General features: G+C 47.4%; 2 protein-coding genes across 2 annotated transcripts in view; both read right to left on the bottom strand.

Moving 5' to 3' along the window:
- ACCS (1-aminocyclopropane-1-carboxylate synthase homolog (inactive)) overlaps window positions 1-509 on the bottom strand; it is a 14,404-nt gene extending 13,895 nt beyond the window's left edge. The window contains exon 1 of the mRNA XM_006908053.3: window positions 394-509. The gene's annotated coding sequence lies outside the window, so the exon portion shown is untranslated. The remainder of the gene's footprint in view (window positions 1-393) is intronic.
- A 2,210-nt stretch (window positions 510-2,719) lies between these two features.
- Window positions 2,720-11,847, bottom strand: part of ACCSL (1-aminocyclopropane-1-carboxylate synthase homolog (inactive) like) — a 122,990-nt gene continuing 113,862 nt past the window's right edge. The window contains exons 3-15 of the mRNA XM_006908052.3: window positions 10,789-10,848; window positions 10,267-10,337; window positions 9,856-9,925; window positions 9,542-9,608; window positions 8,568-8,665; window positions 8,233-8,310; window positions 7,798-7,898; window positions 6,619-6,708; window positions 5,809-5,854; window positions 5,568-5,709; window positions 4,128-4,270; window positions 3,888-4,041; window positions 2,720-3,117 (exon numbers count right to left, since the gene is read on the bottom strand). Coding sequence (XP_006908114.1) covers window positions 3,038-3,117; window positions 3,888-4,041; window positions 4,128-4,270; window positions 5,568-5,709; window positions 5,809-5,854; window positions 6,619-6,708; window positions 7,798-7,898; window positions 8,233-8,310; window positions 8,568-8,665; window positions 9,542-9,608; window positions 9,856-9,925; window positions 10,267-10,337; window positions 10,789-10,848 — 1,200 coding nt within the window. The 3' untranslated portion in view covers window positions 2,720-3,037. The remainder of the gene's footprint in view (window positions 3,118-3,887; window positions 4,042-4,127; window positions 4,271-5,567; window positions 5,710-5,808; window positions 5,855-6,618; window positions 6,709-7,797; window positions 7,899-8,232; window positions 8,311-8,567; window positions 8,666-9,541; window positions 9,609-9,855; window positions 9,926-10,266; window positions 10,338-10,788; window positions 10,849-11,847) is intronic.

Here is an 11,847-nt window from a genome sequence, read left to right as displayed (position 1 = left end):
TCCCTCCAGAGCCCAGGCCTGCGGAAGGGCAAAGCGCTACGCGAGCGAGGGATCGGGGCACAGCCTGGGCTAGGAGGCAGCCGGACACCGGTCCTGTGCCGCGCAGGAGCCGAAGCCTGGCTCCCGCGTCCGGCGGGGCGGCGGCGAATCCACAGCCCAACCCCCGAGTGGCAACAGGCCTCGGATCACGCAGCGAGGCGGACGTGGCGAACAGAAAAGCGCCAGGGCCTCTGCAGGCAGCGGACACTCGCGAGGGACCGCTCCAGGTTCCAGGAGGAGGAAGCGTGATCCGAGCAGAGGGCTTTGAGACGGAAGGACAGAAACTTTTGCAAGAGTCCTCGAGCCCGTCACAAAGGGAGGGCTCCCTGTCTGCACAGCGGGAATCACACCTACCTGGCCGAGCTGGAGGAGCGACGCGGACACTCAGGAGATGCGCAGTCAGCGTGGCTTCCTTTGCCAGGACCCGCCCTCATTGTTTTATGTGAGGGGTACGCGGTGACTTTCCGGTTTGGTGAGGTGCAGTTCGCCCCCTAGCGACCGAGGCCGGAGGACGCCTCCTTGTGGCCCGCACGGTAGGGGGCGCACAGGCGGTGGCACCGCTGGGACCAGGGCTCCCCAGACCCTCCCGGTGCCCGCTAACGCCCAGACCCGAGGAGAAGCCGGAGGACGGGAATGGGTAGGGCCCAGACCCCCGAGAGGAAGGGGCGGTGGCCCGCTGCCACCTCCGCGCTCTGCGGCCTGAGCGCCTGGGACTGCCTCCTGGCCGTGGTCTCCCCAGCTGGCTAGTGGGGGGCGCCCTAATCCCTAGGCCTTAATTCCCCAACGTTGAGGCCGCTAGAGCCACGGAGGTTTCTTGGAAAATGTACGCCTGGTTGTGGCTTTCAAACATATCAAGGTGAGGGCGTCCTTACAACATCCTTCCCCTATGGGAGTTTTTTCCCCGGCGTTTGTAATTTCTCCCTCTTTCGATCTACAGAACACTTGTTGAATTCATTCTGCCATGGACCCTGCACATTTTGGGGCTTTGGCAGTGAGTTAGACTACCCGGGGCTCAGGCAGAGCCTTGAGTAGGAAGTCTTGCCTCCCAAAAGGACAGCGGCAGGTTTCCTCCTAAAAAGTATGGCTGGGAAGACTTGACTGTCTTCTGACCAATCAGTCCACGGGCTTCACTTCTGCCTTGCCACTTACTAACATTGTGACCTCGAGCAACTCTCATGACGTTTTCTGTCCTCAGCACTTTGTTCATTTCAGTCATAGAATTCTAATTAATTCAAATAAGTAGTCTTACTGAACGCCTGTATTGTGCCAGATCTCTACAAAGTGCTGGGATACAGCTATGAGCAAATCAAACAATGGGCCTGCATGGTTGACTGGAAGGCAGACATACAAATGTGATAACTGTTAAGAAAGCGATTGCTGAGTGCCATGGAAGCATATAGCAGGAAGATTTAACCCCACCCCACAAACATGTGCACAAAACACATGCTTCCATTCATGCGGAACACTTAGGAAGTGATAGTTCAATTCTGAAGGATGAGTTCTAGTTAGCTAGCTGGACAGTGGGGTGTTAGAGCAGATGGAATATTTCAATAGGGCCTTGAAGGTTAGAGTCCGTGTAGAAAATTAATGAACAGTACAAATCCAACACCTCTGGAACTTGCCAGGTTTAAGAGAAAGACTGGAGATACAAGCAGGGGTCAGGTCATGAATGTTTGTAAATAAACTATGATAAGGACTGTGGATTTCTCACTTCAGGCATTGGAAATTGTGTGTGTGTGTGTGTGTGTGTGTGTAGATATACATATGTAGATATACATATCTACACACGCACACACACAATTCCTAGAGCAAACAATGTTTTTAAAAATCAAAAGGTATAAGTAAAAAAACAAACAAAAAAGACAATAAAATGGGATACTAAGTAATGCTTGATTAATCTGAAAGAAGGCAAGAAAAAATGACACAAATAGAAAATAGATAATAGTTTACTTAAATTCAACCCTATTAATCCCATTCATGGTAAAACACTCAGCAAACTAGAATTGAAGGAAATTTTGCTATCTGGTAATGGGCAGTGTGAAAAATACAGCAACATTATGCTTGAGTAAGAGATTGAACTCAAGCCTGCTAAGAGCGAGAACAAGACAAGAATGTCCCCTCTCACCGCTTTTTAACATTGTCCTGGAGATTCCAGGCAATGCAATTAGAACAGAAAAATAGATAAATGCTGAAAAAGAAGGAAAACAATTTTCATTTATAGGCAACCTGACTGTATAAATAAATTCCCTCCAAAACAATAAAGTCTAATAAGTGAATTCGGCAAGGTCACAGTCACTGTCAGGAGATGATTCTTCCTGGGTCTCTCATGTTATTGCCTGTCTTACAAGTGGGGGGCACTGGCTGCCTTTGTTCTAGGCTATCTTTTCCAAGGATATACAATGATACGTATATAGGTGTGTATATGTGCATACTAAACTGCCTTGAGTCTCCCATTACAGAGATTCCCAAGAGCCTTTCTGGTTCCCTTCTTCACCTCTTCCAGTCCCATAAGCTCCCATATTCATCCAATGAACTCACATTCACAGTATTCTTCATATATAACCTGCTTTAGAATTTAAAAGTAAAAAGGACAAAAAAATTAAATAGTTCCCCCCAAGGTGATTATGAAGAAATAAAACAGGCCTAGAATTTAAGAGAATATGGAATTTATTAGGCATAGAATATAAGAATAACCCCATCTAAATAGGGATGCAGAGAACGCTTTATTTCTCTAGTCTTTCCCACTCTAACCCCCATAAAAACATTTTACCCACACACAATGGCTAGCAAAGAATAAAAAGAGGCAAGGCTTCTGAAAACGACAGATGTACAACTTAAGAAGGGTGATGACTGGGCCAGACAAGCTAATTTCTGGAGAAGCCTACTGTTTGCTCTGTCACAGCACCAGGCCAAGTCCCCAGCCTTCCAGACCAGAGGTTGATGTCAGGACTCCCAGAGCATGTGATGATCTGTAGCTGCTGGTTGGGAGGCCGAGGGCTTAGTCCCTTAGTGCATCTTCCAGTTGCTTCTCTGTCTGATCCTGTTTCTGCTCTAGTGTCTGAGAGAATCGATGCATGGCTAGAGGGTCCAAATGGAGACAGAGAAAGAAAGAATTAGTGGATTTTCAGTGGTCCCCAGACATTCCCAGGTCACGGTAGACCATCATGGAGCCTCTTGTTCAGAGATGCTGAACTTCTGCCCGCCCTTCTTTGAAATAGATTTCCAAGTCTACCAACCTCATCCCCAATGGCTCTTTTTCAGCTTCATTGTCCAGCATCTGCCTGCCAGACACCTTCCTGTCTCATATCAAATCCTGTAACCTGGCTTTGGCCTTGACATCATCAAGTTTTCTATTGCCTCTAGTGTCCCTTCACTCAGTCTGTTCTACATATTAGCTCAAAATCTATTTCTGAAGCATAAATGTTCCCTCATCACTGCTCTATTCCCAGTAGATACAACAGTGTCCAGCAGGTGGTGAGATGCAAGAGATCATTGTTAAATGAATGTCATGTTCTCCATAACCTTCATAGGAGAATCTGAACTCCACAAGATAACATACAGGGACCTCCATGATCATCTACCTGTCTATCTCACCTACTGGACTTCAAGCCCCACAGGGCAAAGTGCCACTTGTGATCAGCTTAGAGTCCCAATGTCCTGCTCAACGGTAGGCGCCTATACTCCCTGTTTGCAAGGGAACTTAAAATATGAAAGTGTAAACCTTCTATGGTATACAGGCTGTAGCTGTAGGTTGCCAAAAGCCAATAAGGAAGACTCAATTGTTAGGTTATAGGAGTAAATGGGGCACCTTTGAAAGATGCCAGGATTGGGAGCTTAGCACTGCTCACCGAGTTTCAGGCGGAAGGGCTTATCCGAAAAGATGAGGCGGAACCAGCCAGGCTCCTTACACATGAAGGTCTGGCCATGGGACAACATCAGCTTGTTGTCCAGGAAGCAGCGATGGAGGAGCAGCTCTTGCTCAAATGTGCACGGGTCCAGGTACTAGGCAAGGCAGAGGGACAGGGATGAGCCTGAGACTCATCAGCAGAATCTGCCCAAGAACTCCTGACCTCACTCCCAGAGCTCACCTTTTGCAAGTTCATCCAGATAAAAAGCCCGGAGACACGACTGAGAAAAGGGATCTTCATCGCCTTCAACTTGTTAGTGACGTACCTGTGAGCTGCCTGCAGCCGGGAGCGATTGGTGGGCAGGAAGACTTTGTCAATCCATTCTGGAGGGGTGGGGGAAGAATGCTGTCACAGGTTTTGTGACAGAGATCAGCCAAGAGTTCCTTACCAAATTCTCCCTATCTGGGCTTCCTGACAACTATTTCTATCCAAGACTGACTCTATTATATTTGAGCTGATGGCATCCATTCCCAACACTAATCTACCTACAGCACTGTTGAAGATATCAGGCCTCTCGATAAACCAGGAGGAGTGTTCTGTTTGAGTTAGCACTCCAGAGACTAGAAGTCAGATTCTCCCCTATATTGGGTTGTGCTGCTGTTGTCAACTGAGCAAGTCGTGAGCACTTACAGCTCCTGTTACCTCCTGCCTTACAGCTTTACATGGTGGACTCTGAGGAACCTAGAAATACTTGAGAGTCATCCCAGCCCAGTTGTTTTCAGCATTGGCAGCACATGGAACCACCTGGAGAGCTTTTAAAAGTCTTAATGCCTAGGTTGCAGCCCCAGATCGTCTAAATCAGAACCTCTAGGGTAATTCCCTTGTGCATCTAAGACTGAGAACCAGTGTTCAAGGGGCTGGTTTCTGCCAAATATCAAAGGGCCTGGTCCCATGTAGGGAAGTGTCTAGTTGGATTTCTCCTACCTACCCATTCACTCGCCTAAAGTTGAAAGTAAATTATTTTCTAAACCAGCTTATCTGGTTATTTTCATATATTTCATTATATTCCAGCTCTTAATTTAAATCCTCTAGCTTGGCATCTGCTCTAATACAAGGAATTAAAGAAAGGGGGCCTTGTATAAGTTTGGGCCATGGCATTAAAAGAAGTTCTCTCTGAAGCCAGCATTCACATGAGATCAAAGGGGGCAGGTGAATTCAGGTGCCACAGATGTAGTAGCTACACCAACTTGCCCGTATTAGAGTTCTCCTTTGGCCACTTTATAAGATGAAGTCAAGTCACACTTAAGGAGTCAGGGCATTTCTTCACAATTTTTGTGTGAGCAAGCAGGGCATCAGGGATGGAAAATAGGTTTCTGAAGTTCCCACCTTAATTAAGTCCCAGTAGATTGACTATCCCCTTTCCAGGCAGAACATGAGCTACCAGGCAGCCAAAAATTAAAGCCCATCCTGTGTTTTAGACCAGCACCTTCCTCTTCTGTCTATGCCCTACTGTACCAGCTGAGCTGCATCCTGCCCTCCTTCAAACTTCCTGTCCTCCACCATAAAATCCAAGACGATGAACAGGGTGTCAGTGTACAGAAGGCACATCAGAGGCCCAAGCAGACCCAGGAATTCTCCATGGTCATGAGTCTGCCAAGATGCCTGGATGGAGCACAGTACCTCTGTCACGGAGTAGCTGACACAGCTTGTGCTGGGCAATGCCAGAGATGCCGTGGAGGTAGCCGAAAGTGCTTATGGCAGAGACCACCTTCTTGTTGTGGGTGTAGAGAGCACCACAACGGAAGCCGGAGATCCCAAAATCCTAGGGGAGGAGAATTAGGGGAGGGAACACCTGGTTCATCTGCCTTCTGTTCCTGGCTTCCCTCCTTTTCCTACCCAATAACAAGCAGCCGGGGCTCACCTTACTGGGGCCCCAGATCACATAGGTCTTCTCGGGGTCAGGCAAACTGGAGAGAAGAGAGTACCATCAAGATTATGGAGAAATATTTGAAGGATGAATACTTGGGGCTATACAGAGTAAAGAGAAAAGTTGACTTGAGGTCTTTCCTAGACAAAACAGGAACTTGAACTAGAACTTGAGCTAGGCCCAAAGTTCAAGAGACAGTTGCCCCAGTTAATCAACACTAGGTATTTGGGCGGCAAAAAAAAAAAAAAATGGAACGGTTCCCAAGTGCTCTCTAAATGAAGTCCAGGATCCTCAGCCTGGTTCACAGCCTTCTCACAGCTGATCCAAAGCCACCTCCCCGGCAGTTGGCTCTTCAGAGTGTGGGCTCCCACTGTGTCTAAATGTGCTCACTTATTTCTTATGCTCCACCATTAGTAAAGCTGCTCCTTCAACCAGACGTGACCATCCCTTACTTTGGCTGCTGGGATTCTATCCTAGGGCCAAATACGATCCCTAAGAAAGTTCTGCCCTATTTTTATTCTCTTCGTGTATTCTACTGATCAGGATGTTCCTACCCTGACCTTTTGTAGGGGTTTATCTTGACTTTTGACAGTGCACTTTCTACCTTGCCGTAAAGTTATCTTGTGTACAAAATAGCATTTAGACAAAAAAGTGCTTGAGAGGAAAAAGAAATCATACTTTGCTAATTTTCACACTTAACTCAGTTCCTAGCACTTAGCCAAATAAATTTATGATACATGACCTCACCGTGCAAAAGCAGGAGCCTCATGGTTCTCATTACAACTCCAACTGAGACCAACTTACCTTTCCATGCTCAGAACACTGTGGAATGTGATGGATTCATCAAACACAGACAGCAAGTAAACCTCATCTATGATCACATGTAGGTTGTACCTGCAAGTGAGGCGAAAAAAGGGAGAACAATATCAAGGTTCTGTCTCTCATCTTAGCTCACATTCCTGAGGGTCAACTCTGAGTGCAGATCAGATACTCCCACCGCCCCAGCAGCCCATGCAACCCTTCCAACAGTTACTGTGAGGGAGAGCGGCTGGTACACTAGAAGGGACCTTTAGACCTGGCTTGGAAGCACTGGGAAGGGATAAAACTCAAAAGACATACCAGAGAACATCATACCCAACCTTTTAACTATCAATCAGAGACCAATGGGAAATGGCTGGGTGTCCCCAAGGTTCCTATCTGGTACAGTCAGGTGCTCCCACCCAGGGTCTGAATCAAACAGTGGCTTGAAGTGGGCGAAGGGCTTATGCACATCATGCTTATTCTCCCAACGGTCCCCTGAGGCAGTACTGTTATCCCCATTTCACACATGAGGAAACAAAGTTTCTGAGATGTAAAGTTAATTCCCTCACTTAGCAGGCTTTAGAGCTGGGATATGAATCCCGTTCTGTCAAATTCCAGCCCACAGACTTCCAGCATTCTTCCTCTTGTCCCCATGCTCTGCCATTTATTGGTCTGGGTTAGTTCTGAGGCTTGAACAAGTGCATCTCTTCTAGGAAATAGATTATCTACCCTACCTAGTAGGGCAGTTTCAAGACTCCAGGGACATCTGATGTGAACATATCTTACAAATGGGACATGAAGGTGCTTTAGGGACACGTCTTCATCATCACCCCAAAAGATCTGAGATCTGTCTTCCTTGGCACCTTAGGCCAAGTACCTTGGGAGACAGATGCTGGAGAAAGTGCTTATACTACAAGAAGTAGAAAAGCAAAAACCTGTATGATCATTATGTCTGTCGTGGACAAGACTAGAAAAGAAATGGCGAAAAAGCTTGGTCGAAGCAATAAGCATGTGGGTGCATTTCCTTCATCCCAATTTCAGTTAGCTGAACATGACTTTGCTGAGTACAGTAAGTAGTAAGAACATGTGGGGTAAATCAGTTCTGGTTCTGACTTCTTGACCACAAGCAATGGGAACCCGGTTTAGGGAATCTGTCTAGTCTCAAGGGGGGTGAATTATTACCTTTTGGCAAATTCCAGGTATTCCTTCAGGGAGTCTCTGGAGTAGATGTCTCCCAGGGGATTCTGAGGGTTGATGAGCACAAGGCCTTTGACCTTTTTACACTAGAAAGAACCGAACAATCCAGTGAACACAAATCCATCACTTCTATCTCAAGTTCAGCCAAGGATCAGTCAGGACACCAAATATAGAACACCTAATGAAGCCCAAGGTAGGATCTCAAAGCCATTGCCATACTGCCCACAGAGGAGTAGGAAGGAGCTCTGGGGGCTGCCACAGACAGGGCTCAAGCTCCTAGGGGGACATGTTCCTGGTTCACTGCCTCTTCTGAAGAAGAAGCCCACACTGCCTTGGTGAGCAAGTTGGAGCAGAATCTCAGTACTGGGCCCCTTTCAGGGGCAGCAGTGCCCCCCCCTGAACACATGGTCCCTTACTTACCTGAAGCCTAGCCTCAAATAGGGCTCTTTCCAACTTGCTCACAGTAAGCTGGAATGGATGGGTGTTCACATCAGTGATCTGGAAGACAAACCCTGCCTGAGGACTGCCTCTCGGAGAGCTTCTAAGCTTTGATTCCTCATTCCTAGAAACCCTGAGCAATCCTTTGCCTTCATACCCAGGGTACCAGTCCCACAGGCCTTCTTTGCCCTAATTTCTCCATCCTGTGCCCTCTATCATTTATACGGGAGGAAAACAAGCCCCCACCCAGACCTTCGAAACACCCCCAGGACATTCCATTGCCTAGGAGGGCTGATCAGAAGGGACCCCATTCTGACCTCACTGTCCAGGTGGACAGGAATGAGCTCAACTTTCGCATACAGATGGGTAGTTAAGTTGAAGCCACCATAGAAGGGGGTGGGGATCAAAAAGCCATCTGGAAGCACAGAGAAACAAAGCTGTCAGTCCTGGGTCTCTTAATCAGAACCCGCCAGAACCCCTAAAAACAAAGGAAGTTATTTCTCCTACTTGGGGATTAATGCTTTTTAGGCTCAGGCTCTGTAAAAGTTGTCCATTCTTACAAACAATATTTGGGAAATAAAACCCAAGTTTCCTCTTTGGGAGTACATGAGAAGGACACAAGGGAAGAATATTCCTATGAATGGCTCAGAAACCAGGGTACAAACCAAACCACGCTTACTAGCAGGAGTAGCACTGGTCATTCACAAAATCTGGTCAGCTTCAGGGCAAACACCAGAGGCTGAGGTCCCTGCCCAGGGAGGGCGCTCATCTCTCCACACAACTCAGGTTATTTGTACCTGGTGATCACATATGTTCTTTTCTTCCCTTCCCATCCATGTGGCCGGAGCTCATTAGGATCTGACACTCTTGTTTGTGCATTGTTAGGAGGGAGAATGAAATCAGATCTTTCAGCCTTATTTAGTCTTGAACTGATTACATTTTTTTTAGGAGGAAGATAAGAAGGTAGAAAATCTATGTAGACAAAGCCTGTTTACCAGTGCTCTCTGCATTTGGAGTCGAGCCCCAAAGCCTAGCTAATAATATGAGTTGGCTCCCTCTGTCACCACTCCTGGGCCATACCTCCTTGATGACTGTCATATGTTTTCCTTCTATACTAAATGGAGATCCAAATCCTTTACTCCCACAGAAATAGCAGGAAGACATTCTTATCAGTGTCAGAGATTCACAGTGCTGTAGGGGAAAGGCCTTGAGTCAAGATGCTCTTCTTCCCTTTGGCCCAGTACCCATGTGCTGCTATTTCCCTGAGGGAGAGCAGAGCCCATTGACTTACCACCTGGATCACACAGAACCATGGCCAGCACAGAGAAGACAGAGCAGCAGCCATTTAGAACCACCACCTGAAGAATATGATAGTAGGCAGGAGTCAAAAACCAATCCCCATGAAAGAAATGCTAGCCCTCCTGTCTCCCTCCCCCTGGAGGTACAGGCACCAGGAACCTCATCAGCTGGGACCTACTGGCCTTCACTATGTCCTTGTCCTGAAAGTCTCTAAGTGTTCTCCCTGTACCATCCAGAAAACGTAGTGAGTCCCCCAAGAATACAGCCCTCCTCTAGAATGGCAGTGAGGCTGGGAGACTGACTCACGTTTTCTGGATCAAGCTGGGTGGGTGACTTGCAGTAGTAGGTCAGGAACTGGGCCACTTCTTCCAGCAGGCTGTGAACAGACCCAGAGAGACCTTGTGGTTTCCAGGTCTAGAATTCAGTGTCGTCCAAAGGTCAAAGCATCCAGTCGTGTCACAGCGCTACTGACTGTGGCTATCAACTCCCCGGGGAACAGATAATAAATTGCAACGAGAACTCAGGACTTTTGAATTATAGGGCAGTGCTATTTCACTACACCAGGCAGACTCCTAATGTTGTCCTCTAGGCATTTTCTAGAATTGTTATCTAAAGAAACAAGGAGGCAGCCAACCAAGAATCTAGCACCTTGAGAACTTCCTTGCATTAGGTCAGGTGCTCGTGGGCCAAGAGACCATAGATCCTGAGGTTACTTACAATGAATGTCCTCTGATTTTGGAATATTGCAGAAGGGCATCGTCAATGTAGTTCATGTCACTCCGACTTAACTGTTGACAAATAGAATGTGAGGACAGACAGACCAGACCAGAGAAGCCCAACGGTCTTCACCCTGCTACTAGGATGCATTTGGTATTTGCTCTATGACACAGGGCCTCCCAGAAGGACAATGAGGACACAAGCTGTGTGCTCCTGAATGAATAGGGGTCCCAATCTTCTCAGATTACACAAATAGATTACTTACTGAAAAGTGTTTAAGAACCTCCCCAACCCTACACTTGGGCCAGAGGCTCCCTTGGCAGCCTACTCACCCTATACCCATCCAGAGAACACCCTGAACACAGCAAATCCAGAAGGACAGATGTGCTATTCTAGAAGCTATTTCCTCCACTTCCTTCCCCAATCTCTCAAATCCCAGACTTATATCTACCACATGCTGATTAACAGTCTAGGGGGATTGAGGCTGACGGTGGTCCCAGCATAGCCAGGAAATTGGCTTACCCTTTCAGTCATGAGATCAATGCAGAGCTTGTTCTCACTGGTCCCAAGGTTAATGAAGCCCTGGAGGTAGAAGGAATCCAACATCAGTCCTCTTGCCTGGTCCCTAGATGGACCCCTTAAAACATGTCACAAAGTACTCACCCCCGATACTTTCAAATGGAGAGCTCACTGCCCATCAGACAATTCAACCCATGTTTAACAACTTGAAGTGTTAAAAAACTTTCCACAAACCCCAAATCTTACAGCTCGTAAGTTTCCCCACTGAGAGCCACTGAAATAATAATAGTTATATAATGAACCAGGCATTGAATTCTTATCATATGCCAGACACTAGACTAAGTACTCCATGTGAGTTGCCTTCATTCTCACAACTCCTGAGTAAAAGGTTCTATTATGATTCCTGCTTTAAAGGGGGTGAAGTTCAAAAAGGTGGAATAACCTACTAGTCACACGACCTTGGTGATGGGTAGACTCTACCTGCCTGGCCCTAGAGCCTGGATCCTTAAGCACCACAGTCACTGCCTCATACCCATCTCTGCGATTTCTACTTCCTTGTAAGGGCCCTTCGAGTTATTGGAGGAGATACAGTCCCTCAGTGCCCAAAGAGATACCTAACTCGCTTGGTCCCCAGAAAAGCACATGGCCGCCAACCACAGGTCACTTAGCTAGAAACAGAAGCGAAGGTATGACTCATGCGGTCCTCCACCCTCTGGCTGGAGACCTGATGCAAACTTCCCTTGCTGGAAGCCTTTCATTGGCTCCCTGTCACCAATGAATAAACATCCTCACACCTCCCAGTGGCCTATGCCCATCCACACCTCTCGTCGCAGCGCTCACTTTCCCTCCTCTAGCCGTATCCCATCTTCCGGCTTTCACAATGCTGTTCTCCCTCCTGGAGGACCCAGCCTCCCATCACCACCGTAAGCTGGCTGATAGCCTTTAAGACACCTTCCCAGACCACCCGTTAGTGATTCCAGAAACATTATTGAAGTTCATTTCCCAATGGCTGACTGCAGTCATCACTAGACTGAGTTCCATGCGGGCAGGTTCACTTCCGCC

Source organism: Pteropus alecto, unplaced genomic scaffold (assembly GCF_000325575.1).
Source record: "Pteropus alecto unplaced genomic scaffold, ASM32557v1 scaffold71, whole genome shotgun sequence".
Classification (NCBI taxonomy): domain Eukaryota; kingdom Metazoa; phylum Chordata; class Mammalia; order Chiroptera; family Pteropodidae; genus Pteropus; species Pteropus alecto.
The sequence above is the reverse complement of the archived record's forward strand: the minus strand, read 5'-3'. Positions and strand labels throughout refer to the sequence as shown.